Source organism: Bactrocera dorsalis, chromosome 2 (genome assembly GCF_023373825.1).
Source record: "Bactrocera dorsalis isolate Fly_Bdor chromosome 2, ASM2337382v1, whole genome shotgun sequence".
In the NCBI taxonomy this organism is placed as follows: domain Eukaryota; kingdom Metazoa; phylum Arthropoda; class Insecta; order Diptera; family Tephritidae; genus Bactrocera; species Bactrocera dorsalis.
In genome coordinates this window covers 70122153-70147628 of record NC_064304.1, presented here as the reverse complement: position 1 = coordinate 70147628, position 25476 = coordinate 70122153, and the positions used below count along the sequence as shown (strand labels likewise).

The 25476-nt window shown below is 38.7% G+C and overlaps 1 protein-coding gene across 2 annotated transcripts in view; it reads right to left on the bottom strand.

Annotated features, from left to right (window-relative positions):
- The window catches only part of LOC125776742 (gustatory and odorant receptor 22-like), a 149241-nt gene that overhangs the window by 46146 nt on the left and 77619 nt on the right, over positions 1–25476 (bottom strand). Inside the window, exon 3 of one of the 2 annotated variants that reach the window (XM_049450296.1) lies at positions 21715–21909. The exons of the other annotated variant lie outside the window; for it this stretch is intronic. Within the exon in view, the coding sequence (XP_049306253.1) occupies positions 21775–21909 (135 nt within the window). The 3' untranslated portion in view covers positions 21715–21774. Of the gene's footprint in view, positions 1–21714; positions 21910–25476 lie in introns of those variants that run through there. 2 annotated transcript variants of the gene reach the window in all.

Sequence of the window (25476 nt, the reverse complement as noted above, 5' to 3'; positions counted from 1 at the left end):
GGGTTTGTGAACTGGAAACTGAACGGATCAAGTGGAATTTAAAATTGTATTATATGAGAAGTAGGCGCGGTTGTTGTCCAATTTCGTTAATTTTCACAATGTCATATAAGAATATAAAATGCCGCATACTTACTTTTGCCAAAATTTTACCAAAAGTGGGCGGTGCCACGCCATTCAACCAATTTTCATACCCCCTCCTCTACGGCTTTCTCATACCATCTCGGTGATAAACTTAATGTCCCTGGCGTATTTAGTTGTTGATTTATCGAGCTTTTAGTAGTTTTTTACACTACCGTTACATATATGGGGAGTGAAGGAGGTTATCCCCAGATTTCATCCATTTTCACACGATCGGTAGAAGTTCTTATGAGATTTGTAGTCAGAAAATTTGGGAGTTGTAGCTTAAGTGGTTTAGATGATACGTACATTTTCCCACCGTTGCCCCTTACTGCAGCAATCCTCTATACCAAGTTACAGCTTCATATCTAAATTTAATGCTTAGTGTTGAGACTTTATATGTTTTCGGTTAACGGCGATTTGTGGGCGTGGCAGTGGTCCGATTATGCCCATCTACGTACTCAAATTTTCTTTTATACCAAGTTCTTACATACTAAGTTTCATCGAGATATTTCAATTTTAACTCAAGGTACAGCTTGCACGGACGGACGGACAGACAGACAGTCAACTGGATTTCAACTTTTCTCGCCATCTTGATCATTTACATATCTTTATATACAAAAAGTACGTGTCACGTTGTTTGTCCGCAATGGACTCCTAGACTACTGAACTGATTTTAGTAAAATTTAGCACACTGTGTCCAGTTCGAACTAGCTTAGAAAATAGGATAGTTAAAACAATTCATACATAAAGAATGAATGCTCCCTTAAATGGACGCCCTATCAAGCGGGCATCTCCATTAACATGTTGATGTTTATTAAGTGCAATATATTAACTGGACAGAACCGCTGGTAACCAGACATTGAGAAAGCAGCCTTAAATACGTTATTTTTTTCTATGAAATTTATTTGCATGAAAATATTCAAAATAAAACTCAAGTACAAACCCTTGGATTCTTATACCGGCAAAAACGATTTCGCGTTTATTTGTAATTCAAATTTTCACTGTATTAAATAGTTTATTATATGAATAATATAATAGTATAAAATGTATATCACAGCAACGCGTGGCCGAATCCCCTTGTATATGTATATATATCTCAATTCTTCTTCTTCTTTATTGGCGTAGACACCGCTTACGCGATTATAGCCGAGTTAACAACAGTGCGGCATTCGTTTCTTCTTTTCGCTACGTGGCGTCGATTGGATATTCCAAGCGGTCTGTTATGTCACGGATAAAATACATACATTGTTATTATAAATCTCTTTTTATCTCATTGCTTGTTAATAACTCAATTTACGTTGCTTTCATTTATAGTTACATACACATATTGTACTCATAATTTTCTTTACTTATGTCAATGCTCAAACCTCCTAAAGAGTAATTATGTATATACATATGAACAACTTAACAAATAAATCACTCGCTAAGAAACCGTGAACAAGGGCAGACTGCACTTTAATTTGTTTTACACCCCGAATTTTTTTAAATAATAAAATAAAGCAAGAAAAACGCTTCTTGCTCCAACATTTTGGCGTCCAACGTGGGGCTGTGTAAAATAAGTTTACTTTTTTGTGCAAATGTTAAAAACTTTGAAAAACCTAATGGTGGTTCCTGAACAATAGTTGCATCAATTGCATTGAAAAATCCATATGCACGTCCAACAAATACTTAGTGAAGTAATAAGTACATAAATTACATAAAGTTGTTGGTGGGTTCCTGGACTGATTTCCGTTTATTTTCACATAACTGGTTTGCAATTGGATGATCTGTCTGGTGAGATTTTAAGAATTTCTACTGTTGCTGAAATTACCGCTCATTGGAAAGCGTACGTATAAAAACAAATTACTTTATCATCATACATACTTACGTTTACCCATTTACATGCATATATAATTCGCTACATCACCGTTTGGAACATTTTGGTTAATGGAGTTGCATTCGCTGCTTTTGTTAGCAGATCATCGCATACTCAGCATAAGTCAGCGCCTTTACTGCTCTGCTCATCTGAACGTTCATAGTCCTGCCGACACTTGAAAGCGTCGCCCGCTTGGTCGCTGCACCGTTGCTGCTATTCTGTCAACGCATCTATAGAGCTCTGCTGCTAGCAGCAGTTATTATCGTGTTTTAATAGTTATATGCGTTCTCTATATTTTTTTGCATAAGTTGCCTTCACTAAACGTTTAGTGAGACATTATTTAATGAGACTACGTATTGTTAGTGAGCTGTATACAACTTCGTTTTTGCCGTCGCTATTATTGACCGATGGTAGTTATTCTCTTCGCTTTACATTAAGGGTGTACAAAAATAACGTAAAAGAGATAATGTCTCTTGAACACTCCAAACGCAAACGCGCTAATATAAAACGCAATATATCACGTATTAAATCTATAGTTGAGGGATCAAAAGACTTTGGTGAAACGCCTTCACATGCGGAGTTACAATGTCGACTGGGAATACTAGAGTCATACTGTAAGCAAGCACTCTCGGTTCAACTGATTTGGATCCATCAGGCACAGGTCGCGCAGATTTAGAAGATAGCTATGTCACAGCTAAACTTTGCATTCAAGCACAGCTTGGGGATGAAGGAAACGTTACAATTAATTACCTCGAGACAACAGCTCCAACTCCTGTTTCCACGCCATCATTCTTGCCACGGTTGTCGTTGCCTACATTTAGCGGAAATTACGCAGAATACAAAAACTTTATGCCACTTTCACTCAACTTGTCGATCGGGACCTAGGCTATCAAATATAAAACGATTCAATTATTTGTTGTCGTGTTTTAAAGGTTCAGTCCCGGAAACTGTAAGAGCCTTCCAGGTCACCAGCGAAAACTACCCGAAAGCTTTAGACAGATTCAGGGAACGCTTCGATAATCCCACTTTCATTTTTTTGGAAGGAATTGCCTCCTTATTTACGCTGCAAACAGCCGATAAATCAAGCTATCAACAATTGCGTCGTTTGATTGATAAGGCATCAGCAATAGTCAGTTCGTTAGAATCATTGGGCACGAGCTCCAATATCGCACAAGCAATGCTGATTTACATTGGAAAATGTGATCAGCAAACTCGCAACAAATGGAATGAATCGCTAGACTACAAATCGCTTCCAACTTGGATACAATGCACCCAAGTTTTAGAACGTCACGTTTTTGCATTCATCCGACTCCTCGTCACACCATAAGTTCGAGCTCACCAAATCAATTCGGATTACTACCCGTGGACAAAATTCATCATTCGCCATCACTAAGTCTTCTTGTGTCCTTTGCTCTAGCGATAAACATAAAATTATTGGGTGTTCTTAATTTAAGGACATGAACACAAATCAACGCTACGATGCTGCCAAGAAGTACGACCTCTGTATCAATTGTCTGAGCAATAGTCACAGAGTAGCTCAGTGTGTGTTGAAGCATCGCTGCCACTCCTGTAACAGAACGCATCATACGCTCTTGCATCATGACAACGCGTCTCTATCTACACTTACAAGTCCAACATCTCTTCCTGTTTCGCAATCGTTTCAAGCATCATCATCATGTTCAACTAAACCTCGTACATACAACCAACTAGCAGCCACACATTCCCATATGGAGACATCGGATCACGGGCAGGTCATTTTAGCAACAGCTTTAGTTCCAGTTAAAGATTGCATGGGTACCTACAAGCTTGGAAGAGCTCTTCTCGACTCATGTTCTGAAGTGAATTTCATGACAGATGAGTTCGCACAAAGGCTTCACCTTCGTCAAGAAAAGTAATATATTGACATTCGCAGCATAGGTGATTCAGTTACCAATCTCAAAGCTCGAACCACCACAACAATTAAGTCACGAACATCAGCATCTCAACTTTCGCTCCAGTTTGGTATCACACCCCATATTGCATACCAACTTGACGCTGAAATTGACACATTAAACTGGAATTTGCCAGCCAACACATTTTTGGCTGACTAAACCTTCTTCAAACCTCGACACATCGATCTTTTGCTTGGAACACAGGCATTTTTTGAAGCTCTCGCTGTTGGTCAAATAAAGCTTGGCCAAAATTTACCTACATTGCAAAAAACATTATTTGGCTGGGTGGTTTCTGGAAGATATCAGTCGAAGCACTATACGCCTTCAAAGTCATGTCTGCTATTTCGCGAAGACTCTATTGACGCAAACGTGCAACGCCTTTGGGAGCTCGAAACTGTCGACTGCAAACCCAACCCTATTTCATCTGATCATCGGATTTGTGAACGTCATTTTATAGCCACAACACATCAAGACACTACTGGACGCATAATTGTGAGGCTGCCATTTAAGGACAATCCAGCTTCACTTAGAGCCTCATTCGACATCGCCCGTCGCCGATTCCTAACAATCGAACGTCGTCCTTCGCATTCGCCAGACACTTATTCCCAATGCGTCTCGTTCATGGAAGAATACGAACGTCTTGGTCACATGTCTGTAGTAAAAGCGCCGAAATTAGATGGACCACACTATTACATACCACATCACTGCGTACTGAAACCTACAATGGCATCAACAAAGTTACGAGTGGTGTTCGACGCCTTTTACCAAACTACGACACACACATCGCTAAATGACTTACTTTTAGTTGGACCAACCATCCAAATAGAGCTGTACATGTTGCTACTGCGCTTCCGTTTTTATCGTTACGCTATCGCCGCAGATGTCACTAAAATGTACAGATAAGCATCTTTGAATAAAAATGATCGTAAATTTCTTTACATTCTTTGGCGAGCTTCTGCAGACGCAGATCTTCTCACATACCAGCTCAACACTGTGACCGCCTCAGATCCATATCTAGCAATGTGAAGCCTTCATTACATAACAGATAAGCATATCGCAGAATTTCCAATTGGCGCTGCGGCTGTAAAGACTTCGTTCTATGTTGATGATTTTCTACTTGTATGTGGTGCATAGGGTTGTGCGCGGGGTTTGGGACACACCACGTAAAAAACACCCCCAATGAAAAACCGGCTATAATCGCGTAAGCGGTGTCTACGCCAGTAAAGAAGAAGAAGATGTGCTGCGGATGACACAGATGCCTTACACAGATTAAAGACAGAAGTTATTGAGATACTTCGACGCGGACAGTTTCCTCTTTCCAAGGGGCATTTCAATTACCCAGATTTTATGGAAAGACAAACTATGAAAGAGCTAAGCATTACCGACGGTTTTACATCAAGTGCACTTGGGGTGACTTGGAATCAACGCAATGACACGTAGATGTTTTCATTCACACCAAAGCAAGTTCACAAGTCTGTCACAAAGCGCACAATACTGTCTATCGCTTCATCGCTTTTCGATCCCCTTGGAGTGCTCTCACAACTCGTGAAAAGATTCAAAATAATTATGCAGGAATTGTGGCTGCTAAAATTAAAATGGTACGAGTCGGTTCCCCAACATATACACGAAGCCTGGAATTGTTGCTTAGCATCTCTTAACTCGCTTTCATTATTCAGCCTGCCTCGTTATTGTCTGCTACCAAATGCTCGCGACATAAAGTTACATGGATTTTGCGACGCATCAATTCGGGCATATGGATCGGCGATTTACATACGCACAGAACACTCCGACGAACAGATTGCTGTCATTTACTCACATCGAAATCAACTGTCGCACCAGTAAAAAAGCAGTATCTTCCAAAACTCGAACTTTGCGGTGCCCACCTTCTCGCTTGCCTGTATGCTAAGATAAAGAACATATTCACATTTGTTCGCATAACTACTCTCTTTTGGACTGACTAGCAACTAGTTCTACATTGGGTAAAATAACACTCTGTTACGCTGTCAACGTTTGTGGGCAACAGGGTATCTGACATACAGGAACTGACTGCAGGTGGACAATGGAGGTATGTGCCTTCCAAAAAGAATCCAGCCGACCTAGTATCTCGAGGCTGCCCTGCTGCTGAGCTGAAATCTTCGATATGGTTTTCTGGTCCTCACTTTTTGCAAGAAAACGCAATGAAATGGGCAAGGTACACAGGCAATATGAGCTTGATATGGATATTGTGAACAAAGAGAAACGCAAGAAGACATTTGCTGCAGTAAAGGAGGTAAATTACTTGATCGATGTCATTGATGGCATAAGCTCGTATCTCCATTGTCTGCGCCTCATCGCCTGGCTCTTTCGATTCAGTGATAAATGCAGAGGAAAGTCTACGACAAACGCCCTTTTGCCATCAGTATTATCTTCACTATTCAGCAACAACATTTTTCAAACGATATTCAATTGCTTCGAAAAAACCAAACACTAAAAAGTAACTTTAAGTTTCTTACACCATTCTTGGACAACGTAACCAGTTTTGAACTTATAAAAGTTGGTGGACGTCTAGATTATGCAGATTTACCCAACTCGCAGAAACAGCCGATTCTACTACCCAGCGATTCCCAATTTGTACTAAAGTACGTGCGACACCTACATACATTTACGAAATTTTCACGCAGGCCCAAAGGCATTGGTCGCCTTCATTAGATTAGAGTTTTGGATTGTCAACGCTAGAGATGTTGCTCGTCGCATCGTCCGTTCATTGTGTTCGTTATAAACCAGTGCTGTTACAACAAGTAATGGCCCCCTACCACTTACACGTATTACACCTGCACGCCCATTTGAACGTTGCGGAATCGACTTTTGTGAACCAAAAAACACATATCTTCGAATTCGAAAACCAAAGCTGTGCATATCGAGGTGGTCTCCGATCTATCAACAAACGCATTTCTAAATGCATTGAAGCGAATATGTGGTCGCCGTAAAATGCCATGTAATATCCTTTGCGACAATGCTACCAATTTTGTGGTCGCATCTAACCAGTTAAAGGACCTCAAACAGTTCTTATTCAATACTGAAACGTTAAATGAAATCTTTAAATTTTGTTCCTCTGATTTTATTAATTTCCATTTTATTCCACCCAGGGCACCTCACTTCGGCGGCCTCTGGGAAGCTGTGATAAAGAGCGCGAAGAGTTGTTAAATCGCATATTGGCAAACACCAAATTGACATTCGAAGAGTTGAACACCGTTGCTTAATTCACGTCCGCTCTCTTCAATGTCATCAGATCCTAACGACTTTGGTGCACCTGGTCATATTTTGGTTGGTAATTCTTTGCGTGGCTTGTCTAAGCGCTCACTGGAGCTGAAGATCGCACACCTTGATCGCTACAACACAATCACTGCCATCAAGCAAAGTTTTTGGCGTCGCTGGTCTGTGGACTATATAAACGAACTACGAGCCCGTGTAAACAACTTCACCTGATCTCACTAAGGGTGCTTTAGTGATCATACATGATGACAATCTGCCACCCCAACGTTGGAGATTAGGTCGGGTCGAATCAACCGTGCTTGGACGAGATGGCCATGTTAGAGTAGTGAATCTCCGAACTGCCAATGGAACTCTTTGTGGGCCAATACATAAATTAGCCATTCTTCTGATTTCTTGAAAGATAGTTCTTTCAACGGGGGCAAGAATGTTGGGTCACCCTAATGACAGTCTGGATAAAAGTAATACATTGTTATCTCTTTTTATCTTATTGCTTGTTAATAACTCAATTTACGTTGCTTTCATTTATACACACATGTATACATACACATATTGTACCCATAATAACCATAATCATAGAGGACACAATGATCGTTACAGACAGCTAGTTGTTTGTGGTTTTCGTTGAGTTCCTCTAATCCTTTTATTTTCGAATGTGCGCCTTTATACTTTTCTTTATTTAATTCGGCTTTTGTATATTTATTTTATTATTAATACTTTTTTTATTTTGTATTTGCTATTCTTTTATAATATAACACTCTTTGCTTATTTAGTGCTTTAATTGTTTTGCTCAGCACGATTTTTTTTTACAAAAAAATTCGACCACGTGGTACTTTTTCAGTATTTTCTTCAGTGGTACTATTTCCTCGTCGCCAATCACGTTCTCGGAATTAAACAAGCGCTTTATTTATACTTATCCTTATCTTATTTTAAAGCTTAATCCTAATTACTATTCTAATATCTTCTTGTTCTCTTACTCTAATATCTCTTAAAACTAAGGTAGTATCAGTTATAATATGGTAATGTAAATATGTAAATGGGTTCTTACATTACTATAGGGTGATTTTTTAAGAGCTTGATAACTTTTTTTTAAAAAAAAACGCATAAAATTTGCAAAATCTCATCGGTTCTTTATTTGAAACGTTAGATTGGTTCATGACATTTACTTTTTGAAGATAATTTCATTTAAATGTTGACCGCGGCTGCGTCTTAGGTGGTCCATTCGGAAAGTCCAATTTTGGGCAACTTTTTCGAGCATTTCGGCCGGAATAGCCCGAATTTCTTCGGAAATGTTGTCTTCCAAAGCTGGAATAGTTGCTGGCTTATTTCTGTAGACTTTAGACTTGACGTAGCCCCACAAAAAATAGTCTAAAGGCGTTAAATCGCATGATCTTGGTGGCCAACTTACGGGTCCATTTCTTGAGATGAATTGTTGTCCGAAGTTTTCCCTCAAAATGGCCATAGAATCGCGAGCTGTGTGGCATGTAGCGCCATCTTGTTGAAACCACATGTCAACCAAGTTCAGTTCTTCCATTTTTGGCAACAAAAAGTTTGTTAGCATCGAACGATAGCGATCGCCATTCACCGTAACGTTGCGTCCAACAGCATCTTTGAAAAAATACGGTCCAATGATTCCACCAGCGTACAAACCACACCAAACAGTGCATTTTTCGGGATGCATGGGCAGTTCTTGAACGGCTTCTGGTTGCTCTTCACCCCAAATGCGGCAATTTTGCTTATTTACGTAGCCATTCAACCAGAAATGAGCCTCATCGCTGAACAAAATTTGTCGATAAAACACATTTCGAACCGAACACTGATTTTGGTAATAAAATTCAATGATTTGCAAGCGTTGCTCGTTAGTAAGTCTATTCATGATGAAATGTCAAAGCATACTGAGCATCTTTCTCTTTGACACCATGTCTGAAATCCCACGTGATCTGTCAAATACTAATGCATGAAAATCCTAACCTCAAAAAAATCACCCGTTACATATTATTAAAGCGATATGGAGGCTTACATTACTATATAACGGGTGATTTTTTTGAGGTTAGGATTTTCATGCATTAGTATTTGACAGATCACGTGGGATTTCAGACATGGTGTCACAGAGAAAGATGCTCAGTATGCTTTGACATTTCATCATGAATAGACTTACTAACGAGCAACGCTTGCAAATCATTGAATTTTATTACCAAAATCAGTGTTCGGTTCGAAATTTTTTTATCGACAAATTTTGTTCAGCGATGAGGCTCATTTCTGGTTGAATGGCTACGTAAATAAGCAAAATTGCCGCATTTGGGGTGAAGAGCAACCAGAAGCCGTTCAAGAACTGCCCATGCATCCCGAAAAATGCACTGTTTGGTGTGGTTTGTACGCTGGTGGAATCATTGGACCGTATTTTTTCAAAGATGCTGTTGGACGCAACGTTACGGTGAATGGCGATCGCTATCGTTCGATGCTAACAAACTTTTTGTTGCCAAAAATGGAAGAACTGAACTTGGTTGACATGTGGTTTCAACAAGATGGCGCTACATGCCACACAGCTCGCGATTCTATGGCCATTTTGAGGGAAAACTTCGGACAACAATTCATCTCAAGAAATGGACCCGTAAGTTGGCCACCAAGATCATGCGATTTAACGCCTTTAGACTATTTTTTGTGGGGCTACGTCAAGTCTAAAGTCTACAGAAATAAGCCAGCAACTATTCCAGCTTTGGAAGACAACATTTCCGAAGAAATTCGGGCTATTCCGGCCGAAATGCTCGAAAAAGTTGCCCAAAATTGGACTTTCCGAATGGACCACCTAAGACGCAGCCGCGGTCAACATTTAAATGAAATTATCTTCAAAAAGTAAATGTCATGAACCAATCTAACGTTTCAAATAAAGAACCGATGAGATTTTGCAAATTTTATGCGTTTTTTTTTTAAAAAAAGTTATCAAGCTCTTAAAAAATCACCCTTTACTAGCAGACACGGCCACGCGTTGCTGTGGCTGAGTGATTTAAGAAGGATTTGAAAGACAAATTTAACACAAATTAACATAACATTTTTATAACATATTTAATAAATACTTTAATTATTTTTATTTGATATATATACTCTAAACGTCTTTAATCGTAATAAATCACAGTAAATGTTCAATGAAGCGTCAATGGATGTACAATATTTTTGGTCAATCGGTCCTTTGTTAAGGGGCACACCTAGTGTAATGGCCTAAAAAAGATGATTTTTGGGAATTTTTATTAAAAGAAATACTTTATGAATTATTTCAAAATTGTAAGAATATGTATATATGTACATGTTTCAAGAATATACAATGAAATATTTGAAGAAGAAAATTAAATATTTTTTAAGTTATAGTCGATCTCCAATCTATGGCGGCGTTTAAAAAAAATAGTCGAACTTTACCCAAAATTTTGGTCGTTTTTGGCCTGCCAAAATTGGATTTTTTGATCAGATCAAAAATCGATAGGTACGGAAAACTATATATAGAACATATAAAAAAAATCGATAGTGATTGGATCATTTGTTTTTGAGTAATCACTGCAGCAAATTCGAAAAATGCTGTTTCGAGAAAAACGCGTTTAAAGTTCCAATACAACTATCTAACTGCCGAGCGGCTACTCTTTTAAATGGCTGTAACTCAAAAACTGTTTCAGATATCGATTTGAAATTTTAGTATGTTATATTTAAAGGTATAACCTATCGAAATATGAAATGATTTTTTGAAAATTTCACACTAGGTGTGTCCCTCAATACAAATAAATTTGATGGTCATGGATTTTCAAGTCTAATCCGCAAATAGACATTGTTTGGCCCTGAGATTTATTTACAGTCATCGCGAAAGCTAAGCGAATGGGAAACTGTAGTCTTTTAAATGGTATGGAAGAATCGGATGGTATCATCGGAATATGAACGTCGTAACAAATCCTGCATAAATTACGCAGTAGAATAATCGGTGATCCAATTTTTAATCGTAGATTGTGTGGTGGCATTCCTGATATGTCTAAAGAATTTAAAAATTCAATTGGGAAATTCACTGTCTCGTTTTCTTCTACAGTAGCATCGATAGACTTAAATGACATTAAATCACCTGGTAATAATTGTTGTATCTGGTAGTTAATTAGATCAACGTCAACATTTTTCGCAGCTAAATTGCACGATTACTAAACCAGTCATGATTTAAATAGTTATTTACCGTGCGATTCTGTACTGTGATACAGTCTCAAGTCTCTAAATTTGAGATTTTAAGTTAGAGACAATTTCTAAAACTTGAGACGATTTCGCTCTTCTGTAAGTAACAGTCACAAAATCTATAAGGCTTCATTATTCAGAGATGTTTTTAAACTTGAATGAAAATAAATATGTCGATAACAAATATTAAATTTTCTATAAAAAAGTCAAACCCATAATTATCAATAAAAATATTTGTTGACTTTGTTTCATAATATTTACGAAATTTATGTAAAATTTATTTATTTTTCATCTTTTCGTGTTTGAGTTGCGTACAAAATATAAAAAACGACAATCGATTAATATCTATGATGATCTTTATTCAGTATATTCAAAATGGCAGACAAGAGTTGTTTTTGGTTTTGTGACCTGCTAACTACCAGCTCTCAAATTTGTGGCAATATTTTGATACTAAAGCTAGTGACTGTGTAGTGAATAGTAACTAGTCACAAATTGAGATTTTACCTCAAAATGTCTCAAATAGAGACTAGAGACTGGTTACAGAATCCCGCTATTAGTATATCTGGGAAGACACTCTCAATCAGTTCATTTTTATACCCTGAACAGGGTGTATTAAGTTTGTCACGATGTTTGTAGCACCCAGAAAGAAGCATCGGAGACCCTATAAAGTATATATGTAAATGATCAGTATGTTGAGCTGAGTCGATTTAGCCATGTCCGTCTGTCTGTCCGTCCGTCCGTCTGTATATATACGAACTAGTCCCTCAGTTTTTAAGATATCCTTTTTAAATTTTGCAAACGTCATTTTCTCTTCAAGAAGCTGCTCATTTGTCGGAACGGCCGATATCGGACCACTATAACATATAGCTGCCATATAAACTGAACGATCGGAATCAAGTTCTTGTATGGAAAACTCTGACATTTGACAATGTATCTTCACCAAATTTGGTATAGATTATTTCCTAGGGCAACAATTTATTCTCCGAAGAAATTGTTCAGATCGGTTAACTATAGCATATAGCTGCCTGCCATACAAACTGTACGATCGGAATCAAGTTCTTGTATGGAAAACTTTCACATTTGACAAGATATATTCACGAAATTTGGTACAGATTATTTTCTAAGACCACTATGTAATCTCCGATGAAATTGTTTAGATCGGTTAACTATAGCATATAGCTGCCATACAAACTGAACGATCGGAATCAAGTTCTTGTATGGAAAACTTTCACATTTGACAAGATATATTCACGAAATTTGGTACTGATTATTTTCTAAGACAACTATGTAATTTCCAAAGAAATTGTTCAGATCTGATTACTATAGCATATAGCTTCCATACAAACTGAACAGATAGTTACTAACAGAAATGCACCTGTGAAGGGTATTTAGCTTCGGTGCAACCGAAGTTAACGTTTTTCCTTGTTAGTTTGAACAACAGTACAGAAATTATCTGGCAATCTAATATGTTGAGCATCTTGATGAAATTCTATTTCACCGTTTCCAAGATCCAGTAAATGTTTAGAAAATTATTGTGCTGTTAGATTATTTTGGTGTTGTACTCGCATGTTTTTTGTCAGCTTGCGTGTTTCAACATTTCTCCATAAAATGGATTGTTTTAGACATGCATTAACTTCATCTGCAAAAGTAGAGCGAGGAATAACTGGCAACGTTATAGTAATAAAATAGTACCACCGAAAAGTTTGTCACCATTGTTTAAATCCTGCATAGTCCTATTTAATGCTTCGAGTGAATGCTTATGAGCCATAGTACACTTATCTCAATTTATGATCGAAGTCTTCCGTAACACTGCTGCTATTCCGCTTCTTTTTTTGATATTACACATTGAATTTGGATTGTTATGAATATCTAATGGTAACTTGAGAGCAGAATGTGCTGTCCGACCACCATCCAACAAAGTAGCAGCTATGCCTGATGATGCAACTGCTAATGCAATTTTATGTTGTGACCGTACTTTCGCAAGAATGAAAGATAACATCTAAATAGCTGGGCGATCAGAAGATGGAATACCATAATGACTAAGTGGTGAACTTGAGATCATAATACATAAATCTTCAATCATTATTAATGCTTCGTTATACATATCTTGAGGGAAGTCTAAGTTTGTAGAGTGGTTTATTTGTTTATGTCGGTAGAGTATATCTTCAATCATGTAGTTATTATATGGAGTGCATCGTACGAACGGTGTAAATCTGAAATTCTACTTACTGAATTATCTAGGCGTATGATTTTTTTGGATCTGTTGTCAACTGAATCACCGACCATAATAATAGCAACTTCATCAACGGTTGGCGCATTGAATCTGCCGGCGTGTTCTCCCACAGGCACTTTGTCCGCTTTGATGACAATTTGATAATTGTCACTTTTTAATTGTGGTGACACTCTTTTAAACAATTGAACGAATTGATTATTGCTCTCCAAAAATAACTCTAACGACAATACAATTGCTCTCTCTTCTGTTTGTTCAATGAAATTATACTGACATCGAGTTGTTACACGTTCTTCGCAATTGCCCATAAAATAAATCTGAAGAAATTTTGGATCTTCATTTGGGATCGGCATCAATGATCCAATTTTATGGTATACCTGGCCTTGAATTTTGAATGTTGTTTCAAAATTACGACCATCAGATGACAAATCACAAACTTTGGATGCACCAAACGACGTCATTTGGAAACGAGAATTGAATTTTCGTGTCTTACGCAAAAATAATTTTGATTCATTTGAAATGCCAGAAAGAAGGGATTTCAAAAATTCAGGTGGAGTAGGGAGTGGTGGCAATACAACTTTTCCTGATGCGCAACACATGCCGGGTGTTTCATTGTGAAATTTTAACGCCTGACAATAATTGCATATTTTGTCCATCGCACCAATAGTGACTTTAGAATCAGCCGAGTAATTGATATCTGGTTCGTAATTAAATGCAAGCCGAACAAATGATCCACGTGTTAACATACTGCGCGGTTGGTCTAATGATTTTCTCGGTTTTGTTCTCTAAATGAATATATGTGTTTTTGACGTGCCATCCTGGCTCTCAATGCATTTTCTTGTTGACGATTATCACGATTTCGACGATTCTTTGAGCTGCATTTCTTTCTGCTCTCTGTTCGACTGATTTATGAGCTCTTTCAACATGTGCACGTCAAGCCTTTTTGCTACCGGCGTTAAGGTTATATTTTTTGGGTGGCATTTTACTAAAAATTGTAATTGAATTTTTAATGTGAACGAATTTGACTGTTCTCTGATTTTGTAGATTATATATTTGGCTGTATTTATGTAACTTTAAACTAGAAGTAAAACAAAATGTTAATTATTAATTGTGGAGACGATTAATTTGAACAATAACTATCCTATCATCCGAGTTGTACCAAATTACATGTATATGCCAACTTTCATGAATATCAGTTGACTCGTTTTTTGAGATCATTCGGAACATACACACAGACACTGGGTTTTTATATATTAAGATAATATACTTGTGTATATTTTCTGCATTGAATTAAAGTACATATATCCAATACCAAAATTCAGCTCGGAGTTTGAAAATCTTATTTTAGATATACGGGAAATAAATGCAGGATTGACGCCAATATTATCTATTTTTCTAATTTCCTTTAAGGTACCTATCATACCATCAATAAAGTTGAGAAACCTTTCTATTAGGTAAATGAGAGCTAGGGGAAATGTTCATCCATTTCAACCTTTTTTTGACATACAGACAGGATTATCCATTAATTTCAATATTGTATATCTCACTCACTAGTTAGTGGTAGTATTCGTGCAAAATTTTAAATTATTGGTGCTTTATTTTTATACTGAGAAGTGAAAAAATCAAGTTGAATTTAAGGTTGTGGTATACATGAAATATGCGTAATTGTAGTCCAATTTCGCTAATTTTTCATTAGAATATAATAATGTTAAGATAACATTATGTACATCTCAAATTTGCTGGATATCGGTCTTGAGGTATGTTCACCAAGATGCAGGCAGTGCTACGCCCATCGTTTTTATCTGACGCCGGCTCTGATAAAGTCTTCTTATGCCATCTTATATGTAAATTTAATCTATTTGACGCATTAACTATATGATACTGATTGAATTATCGCACTTTTAGTCGTGTTTTGAGGACAATAAGCTTTTTTATTGCCCGTTCAAATGTTGGAAAGAAAAACAACGAATTTAATAATTTTTATATTAATGTTTAATATCTTGTTTGCGATTACCGTGACATTCATTATACGACTGACCGAAATTAATCGCTGGAGAAGTTGATTAGCCTACAGCTTTTCTTTTACCTTAACCCTGGACGGTCATCCTTTTTTTTGTACATTAACGTCATCGTTCGTCAATATGACGACGACTTATTTCAAATCCATTTTCAGTAGGGTGTGAGTCGAAATAATGAACGAGTTTTATTTTTTTTATTTATTTATTTCATTATTAATAAATACAAGTCAAAAATAAAGAGGAAAACTTATATCGCTGTACGAAAGCGGAGATCAACACGAACAATTAAAAACATATTTACAATGAAAATAAAATAGTTCGTAGTCATTTTGACGAAGGATGACCGTCTAGGGTTAAGTACGGTGGCTATGGTATAAAGATCTGAGATAGTGGTGCATGTTCTAATTCTCTGCATTTACATTAATGTCGGTATGTATGCTTGCCTATGCAAGTATGATAAGAGAGTGCGTTATCAAAGTCACTCAAATAGACAAAACCGGTTTGGCGATTGCCGGCGCTCAAGCAAGCATACATTTAGTTTTAAACAATGTTGTAGTGTTGTTGTATAAAATAAAGTGCTAAGACTGTTGGTACTTAATAAAATATGTATAAAAGTAGCGGTGATGATTTCTACTACTAAATTCGCATATAAACATTTCTAAACATACACCTCCAATTGAAAGGTTTAGGCTTTCAAGATATTATCATCAATTGGTAAGAGACACAGCTTTGAAACAGCTCGCTAGTACAGGCCATTTGGTGTCTTTATAACTGCGACTCGCACCACCTGGTCCTTTCCGGAAATGGTTTCTATGACTCTAGCTAAAGGCAACTTTAGTGGGGTATTGTTTTCGTCCTTTATCAAAACCACGTCCCCGCGCTTGAGATTCGACGAAGATGAGTGCCATTCATTGCGTTATTGCAGAAGAGTTAGATATTCTGCTTGCTTTCAGAATTGTTGTTGCAGGTAGCACACTCGCTGCCATCTGCTAAGATGATTAATATTGAGAGGAGTGATGCCAGGTTCACGCATGTGAAGGGTGCGCCAATGAGAAAGTGCGCTGGGGTAAGCACCTCGAGATCGTCAGGACTCTCTGTAATCGGACATAAAGGTCGTGAATTTATATTCGCGGATATTGGCACACAAGTGTGGGAAGCTCATCACAGCTTAATTTAGAAAGGCCCTCAACTCCATAAAAATGATTCTTGGCCATTCTGACTGCAGCCTCCCATAAACCGCTAAAGTGGAGAGAACGAGGGGGTATCAGCTTCCATTCAATTTTCTCGCTCGCACACTGCTCGTGAATTACTTTCGAATGCTCTTGGCTTAAAAATAGTTTTTTCAGTTCCGATAGCTCATTTTTGGCTCCAACCAAATTGGTGGCATTGTCGAACCATATAGTTTGCGGTCTGCCACGCGTACAAATAAATCTCTTAAGAGCTGCGAGGAATGAAGAGGTTGCTAAATCCTTTACCAGCTTCAACTGCCTTGGTGGCGAAACAAATAAAGATGCAAATGTAGCATTTCATTGCAGCTCTATTGCGTACGTACGATTTGTAGAAAAATGGCCCACAAAACTCCACTCCAGTAGTTAAGGATGCTCGATTGCATTTAACTCTTTCCTATGGTAAATTTCCCATTAAATGTTCTATAAGCTTAGGCTCGATATACGGTTTTACGCCCGCCAATAGGCCAATACTGTAGACGAATAGATGCTAATAGCGATTGAGGTCCCGCGTGTAAAAGTTTCCGATGAAAACTGCTGATGATTGCGTCAGTCACCGGGTGACGTTTTGGCAAAATAATTGGGTGTTTCGATGAAAAATTCAAATTTGAATACTGAAGTCTTCCACTAACTCGAAGTAAACCGCGCGAGCAAGATAGCTTCGATATTGTATGTTGTTGCACCTGATACCACCCAACCTAGCTTCGTTTTTTGTAAAGGTGATACATTTTCAGCCAGGCGTATCTGGCCGACGCAGAGCAGGTCAAAGAATAAAGTAGCGGTTCGAAAAAGTGTGGGTCTGCTAAGCGTATGTTTTGTGGTATATTCCAATTAATACCCTTTAAAGAACGAGATAATTGAACATTGTAGTAGAAATGCCCAGAAACTGCTTGCACCTTGCGATTTTGTGTTCACCAGAACTGAACAATATGCATTCAGCTACAGCTGCTGTTAAAAAACCTTACGCCTGATGTGATTTGACAACTTCTTGCTTACTTGTTTTTCCGGAAGTCCAAGGACATTCTCCACATTTTCCAGTTGCTGGCAGCGTTGTTCCAAAAATCTAGACATTGAATTTCATGTAGATATTTCGCTTACAGGTGTTTGTTCCTCCCATTTCGCGCGAGATTTGACGTCCAAATTTTGAGACACTACTTGAAGCATGGAGTCATGTGTAGATGTTCACGAAAGTGAGGAAAGTTCTCTGATCGCCATTCCCTTGGGAGTGGCCAGAAACGATTCTTTTACATATGACTCAAGCAGCTCACGACTTCCGGTCTTTGACCAAGTATACTCTGGGTAGCCTAAGAACATCCGTTTGAAAGCGAGCTAAAGTGAGAAGGCAAATATCCCCAGGGTTGTGCGCTGGGTTTGGGACCCGTTACGTAAAAAAAAACAACCAATGAGTGAAAAAACAAGCCTCGGATGAGTGACCCCCCTTTTGATGACGACCATGGCAAACGAAATAAGGACTACGAATAGAGGGCATGCACCTGGAATGTCCGGTCCCTTAATTGGGAAAGTGCCGCTGCCCAGCTGGTAGATGTCCTCGTGAAAATAAAGGCTGACATCACCACCGTCCAAGTAATGCGATGGACGGGACAAGGACAGACACGAGTAGGTCCTTGTGGCATTTACTACAGTGGCCATATAAAGGAGCGCAAGTTTGGTGTGGAATTCGTGGTAGGAGAGAGACTCTGTTGACGAGTACTATCATTTACTCCGGTGAATGAACGTCTAGCCACAATCCGCATCAAAGCGAGGTTCTTCAACATATCGCTGACTTGCGCCCACGCCCAGACGGAAGAGAAGGACGATGTGACCAAGAATGCCTTTTACGAGTGCTTAGAGCGCACTTATGAGAAATGCCCCGCTACGATGTCAAAATCGTGCTTGGCGACTTTAACGCCAGGGTGGGCAAAGAAGCTATCTTTGGCACTACGGTCGGTAAATTCAGCCTCCACGAGGAAACATCCCCAAATGGGTTGAGGCTGATCGACTTCGCAGAGGCCCGAAATATGGTTATCTGTAGTACTAGATTCCAGCACAATAAAATTCATCAAGCTACCTGGCTGTCTCCGGATCGAAAAGCCACCAACCAGATCGATCATGTTGTGATGGACGGAAGACACGTTTCCAGTGTTCTAGACGTGCGTACGCTCCGAGGTCCTAACATCGACTCGGACCACTATATAGTTGCAGAAAAGATTCGCACCCGCCTCTGTGCGGCAAAAAATGCACGTCAACAAACACGAGAAGCTCCAATCACAACAGACAGCCGAACGATTTTCTACTCGACTTGCACTCCTGCTCTCTGAGAGCACTCGTCAACAACTCGGTATAAAGGAACTGTGGGACGACTTTCAAACTCCTTACGTACAGCTGCAACCAAAATCATTGGTTTTCGGAAAGTGCAAAAGAACTGCTGGTACGACGAGGAGTGCCGTGTCGCAGCGGAGAGAAAACAGACTGCCTACCTCGCAAGATTATGATCGACCACAACCAGTGCGGGATGGGATAGATACCGAGAGTTGAGGAGGGAAGCGAGACGCATTTACAGACAGAAAAAAAAGAGGGCGAAATGCGTGAGTACGAAGAGCTTGTTAAGCTGGCCGACAGGGGTTATGCCAGAAAATTCTACGAAAAAATGAGGCGGCTTACAGAAGGTTTCAAGACAGGAGCATATTCCTGTAGAACCCCCAAAAGTGATCTAGTCACCGATGCCCAAAGCATACTTAAATTATGGAGGGAACACTTCTCCAGCCTGCTGAATGGCAGTGAACACACAACGCCAGGAGAAGGCGAACCCGATTCCCCAATCGATGACGATGGAGCAGACGTTCTATTACCCCACCGTGAAGAATAGCAATTGCCCGCCTGAAGAACAGCAAAGCGGCAGTGGCTGACGGATTGCAGGCCGGGCTATTCAAAAACGGCGGCGAAGAACTGATAAGGAGCATTCATCACCTTCTTTGTAAAATATCTTCGGACGAAAGTATGCCCAACGATTGGAATTTAAGTGTGCTATGCCCAATCCATAAAAAAGGAGACCCCACAATCTGCGCCAAGTACCGTGGGATAAGCCTTCTCAATATCGCATATAAGGTTCTATTGGGCGTATTGTGTGAAAGATTAAAGCCTACCGTCAACAAACTGATTGGACCTGATCAGTGTGGCTTTACAGCTGGAAAATCAACAACCGACCAGATATTCACCATGCGCCAAATCTTGGAAAAGACCCGTGAAAGGAGAATCGACACACACCACCTCTTCGTCGATTTCAAAGCTGCTTTCGACAGTACGAAAAGGAGCTGCCTTTATGCCGGGATATCTGAATTTGGTATCCCCGCAAAACTAATCCGGCTGTGTAAACTGACAACAGGTTCTACTTCGGACTGAGTACGCAATTAAAAAGTAAAGTCCTCTCTCGACGAACAAAAACCAAACTATATAAGTCACTCATAATTCCCGTCTTGCTATATGGTGCAGAGGCTTGGACGATGACAAAAACCGATGAGTCGACGTTGCGAGTTTTCAAGAGAAAGGTTCTGGGAAAGATTTATGGTCTTTTGCGCATTGGCCACTGGGAATTTCGCATTCGATGGAACGACGAGCTGTACGAGATATACGACAACACTGACATAGTTCATCGAATTAAAAAACAGCGGCTACGCTGGCTAGGTCATATTGTCCGGATGGACGAAAACACTCCAGCTCTGAAAGTGTTCGATGCCGTACCCGCCGAGGAAAGCAGAGGAAGAGGAAGACCTCCACTCCATTGGAAGAACCAAGTGGAGAAGGATCTGGCTTCGCTTGGAATAACCAATTGGCGCCACGTAGCGAAAAGAAGAAACGACTGGCGCGCTGTTGTTAACTCGGCTATAATCGCGTAAGCGGTGTCTAGGCCAGTAAAGAAAAAATAAGAAGAAGTTGAATGAGTAAGCAGTCAGCAATCTGTTCCCTCGTTCCCATAGTTTACAACGCCCGCAAGTAAGGATTTACGGTATCGCTGAGTTCTCGAAGATTGGCAACCCTATCACCCTCTATTCTCTTGAGCTGAAAAATATCTCTGATATGAGCCTGGAAATTCAAGCGTTTATTATTAAATCTAGCTTTTAGCAAATCAATAGCCTTATCATAATTTTGTTCATTTATCTCTAATAAACGAATGGTATCCAACGCTGCATCACGTAGACTTGACCGAAGGTGCTGGAATTTCTCAATTTTTGTTGAATCTTCGTCCTGATGTACAACGGTGTTGAACATAGAGAAAAAATGTGGGCAATCCGAATATTTACCGTTGAATGTTAGAATTTGCAGGACCGGTAACCTCTGCTTTGGCTGAGAGACAATAATTGAAGTTTGATCGCCAGCAAACGGCCGCGTCGTAGAGCTGTGAGCTTCGGAAGCTCCGTAAACGTGCCGCTGAGCTTGGCTTTTATTTCGATATAGTGGTTGGTAAATTCCGCTAAAAGGTCATCAGCGTCGTTGTCCACTAGTTGCGTGTAGAGAGCATCGAACCTTTTTTCCCGCCTATCAACTTGCTCGATACGCACCTCCACTGCAGCTTGTATGCCGCCTATGAAAGTATGATAAGAGAACGTTATCAAATTCACTCAAATAGACAAAACAGGTTTGGCGATTGCGTGCGCTCAGACTTAAAGCAAGCATACATATAGTTTTAAACAATATTGTAGTGATGTTGTATACAATTAAGTGCTAAAACTGTTGGTACTTAATAAAATATGTATAAAAGTAGCGGTGATGACTTCTATTACTAAATTCGCATATAAACTTATGTATCTATTTCTAAACAAGTTGCTTTTAACCAAACCATTTTATGGGAAGTGAGCTTGGTTATCATAAGATTTCACCTGTTTGCCTCATTAAGCTTTTTGAGTGGTCGAATCCCCATAATTCTTATTGCCAAGTGAAGTAAAATTTTTAATTAAATTGACACTCGTAATGACGATGAATAACACACAAGGCCAAATGTTGGCCGTTTGTGGCTTAGATTTGTGTACACCACGTCTTCCCACGGACAACTATCAGATATGATAGATTGGTAATTATTGGGTATGGGCTGTAAAGAAATAACTATACATTACATAAAAAAATTGTGAACAGTATTATACAAGTTAAGTTTTACTTTATTGAGTTCCAAAATGCAACCGACAACAAGTAAGGAAGGGCTAAGTTCGGGTGGAACCGAACATACAATATTATACTCTTGCAACTTACAATAATCGAAGCAATTGAAATACTTTATGGTGTAAAACGTCAACTTGAGCATCGAAATCCAAGCAATTTTAAGCATACATATACTATATATAACTCCTATACTGACAGACACATAAGGTTTGTTAGAAAAACGAAAACAATTATATTAGGTTGTCAAAAAAGTCTTGCGGTATTTTCGCTAGTTGGCGCTGAAAACGCGTAGTTCTAGTTCTATTCGTCGCATCAGGACATGCTATACCTTATTGGAAAGCTCATTTCACGCGCTAATACGTGCTTGATTGATTGTCGTTTCTTTTAAGTCGTTCGTGAGTTATAGCGCCGCAAACATGGAGCAAAATAAAGAGAAAATACGGTATGTTTTACAGTACTACTACGATAAAGGCAAAAATGCATCTTAAGCCGCCAATAAAATTTGTGCTGTTAATGGACCCGATACGGTTTCCATTTCTACCGCACAACATTGGTTTCAACGTTTTCGTTCTGGTGTAGAGGTGGTCGAAGATGCGCCACGCTCCGGAAGGCCTGTCGTCGAAAATTGCGATAAAATCGCTGAATTGGTCGAAAGAGACCGGCATAGTAGTCATCAAACCGTTATAAACCATTTGAAAAAGCTTGGAGTCACTAAGAAGTTCGATGTATGGGTGCCACACGAATTGATTCAATAAAAATACCGCAAGACTTTTTATGGCAGTTAGGGTAGTATCGACCCGGTTTTATCTTTATTCCAATACCACATTCTATTAACACGCCACATACTAAAAAACTTAACATATAGATTACAGTCAACCAGGTATTCGAAAATCTTTATATTAGGTATATGGGGGCTCAGGGAAGTATTGACCTAATTCAAGCCACTTTTAACATACCGACATAGCATTGTCTGAGAAGTACTATCCCTGAATTTCAAGTATATATCTCACACATTGACCGCTATATTCCATCAAAGTCAAATATAGGTACTAGGGTCTGTATATTCGGTAAAAAAAAATTATTTTTTTTGCGGTGGTTATTTTACGGAGGTTTTAATGTGCACGCGACGGCGGCCAGTAGGGATGGTAAACTCGATTTCGATTCTACTCGAGAATCGAGTTTTCTCGTTAAATAATCGATTTTTAAAAATCGATTTTCAGTAGTCGAAGTGGATTACGAATCGGTTCTTGACATTCGAAAAATCGATTATTTAACGAGAAAACTCGATTCTCGAGTAGAACCGGAATCGATTTTACCATTCCTACAGGCCGCCGTCGTGTGCACGTTAAAACCTCCGCACAATAGCCATCACAAAAAAAATGATTTTTTTTTCCATGTAATTTATATGGAAAACAGAAAATTTGAAATAGCCACCTCTTAATATTAATACTAAGAGCTCATCTTTTGAGTGACTTTTTTTTACACATTTTCGAAAGTTTTGAGCTTGTTTTTCAGATGAAAAAAAAGGTTGCCTCAGAATGACCCCATAGCTATCTTGACTAGTTTTAGGCGATACGTACAACCGGTAGGTGAACAAAATATAATACTCTGTAGCAACTGGTTGCGAGAGTATAAAAAGTTCCCTAAGCTAGCTGTGGATCAACAGCAGCAGCGTCGGAATTATTAGCGGTAGAGTTTAGTAGATATTCCAATTTATATATTTCTGATACTTGAAATGGATGTTTGTTTATTTTAAATTCAGAGAGTTGGAGCAGATATTTGTTTCAACAAATTTATTTATGTTATTGAGCTTTAATAATGTTGCAATTAGTTTTAATAAGTTGTTTCAATGAATATTTGTAGTGTTAACTCTCCCTCCGCAAATTCCAACTTGTCCTCAAGTAGGCTTTAAAAGTATGGTATGTTGTTAAATTTACAACCGGATCTACGAAAATTGTTTGTTTTATTCATGATTTGTATCGGACCTTTTCCAATTTCTACGGTTTGTTTTTCCCTCGGTTTTATGCAGAATTTTTGTATTACAACTATTGCTATAATAATGGACCATAAATTATAGGGGTATGATTTGAGGAGGTATCAGTATTTATTTGGTCTAATTGTTTTCTATTTTTTATGTTTAGTGCCTGTAGGCATTTCAATGATAATAACGGGTGATTTTTTTGAGGTTAGGATTTTCATGCATTAGTATTTGACAGATCACGTGGGATTTCAGACATGGTGTCAAAGAGAAAGATGCTCAGTATGCTTTGACATTTCATCATGAATAGACTTACTAACGAGCAACGCTTGCAAATCATTGAATTTTATTACCAAAATCAGTGTTCGGTTCGAAATGTGTTTCGCGCGCGTGTTTTGTTCAGCGATGAGGCTCATTTCTGGTTGAATGGCTACGTAAATAAGCAAAATTGCCGCATTTGGGGTGAAGAGCAACCAGAAGCCGTTCAAGAACTGCCCATGCATCCCGAAAAATGCACTGTTTGGTGTGGTTTGTACGCTGGTGGAATCATTGGACCGTATTTTTTCAAAGATGCTGTTGGACGCAACGTTACGGTGAATGGCGATCGCTATCGTTCGATGCTAACAAACTTTTTGTTGCCAAAAATGGAAGAACTGAACTTGGTTGACATGTGGTTTCAACAAGATGGCGCTACATGCCACACAGCTCGCGATTCTATGGCCATTTTGAGGGAAAACTTCGGACAACAATTCATCTCAAGAAATGGACCCGTAAGTTGGCCACCAAGATCATGCGATTTAACGCCTTTAGACTATTTTTTGTGGGGCTACGTCAAGTCTAAAGTCTACAGAAATAAGCCAGCAACTATTCCAGCTTTGGAAGACAACATTTCCGAAGAAATTCGGGCTATTCCGGCCGAAATGCTCGAAAAAGTTGCCCAAAATTGGACTTTCCGAATGGACCACCTAAGACGCAGCCGCGGTCAACATTTAAATGAAATTATCTTCAAAAAGTAAATGTCATGAACCAATCTAACGTTTCAAATAAAGAACCGATGAGATTTTGCAAATTTTATGCGTTTTTTTTTTTAAAAAAGTTATCAAGCTCTTAAAAAATCACCCTTTATTTATAGACTCGCTAATTCTATTCGCGTCATTTGGATGAGTGGTGTTCTGGGTTTCAATATACACATGGAGGTTTTTCTTTGTTGCTTAATTCTTTATTATTAATACTTATATTGTCATTCCGTTAATGTACGAGATATGTTCCTTTCAGATGACGGGTTATATTGTTTTGTATTAAACTGCCGTTGAAGTTGTTAAGTAGGATTATGCTGTTGTCAATCTCTACGATTATATACTCTGCATTACAGAAGCGATTCCTTGCCCTCAATTAATTTAGAAATACTTTTTGATTCTCTTAAGTTAATAGGTTTTTATATTATTTGATATTTTACAACTTGGTACTTTTAACATTGAATTTTTTTCCAAATATATATCATCTGTTTCTAAGTGAACTATT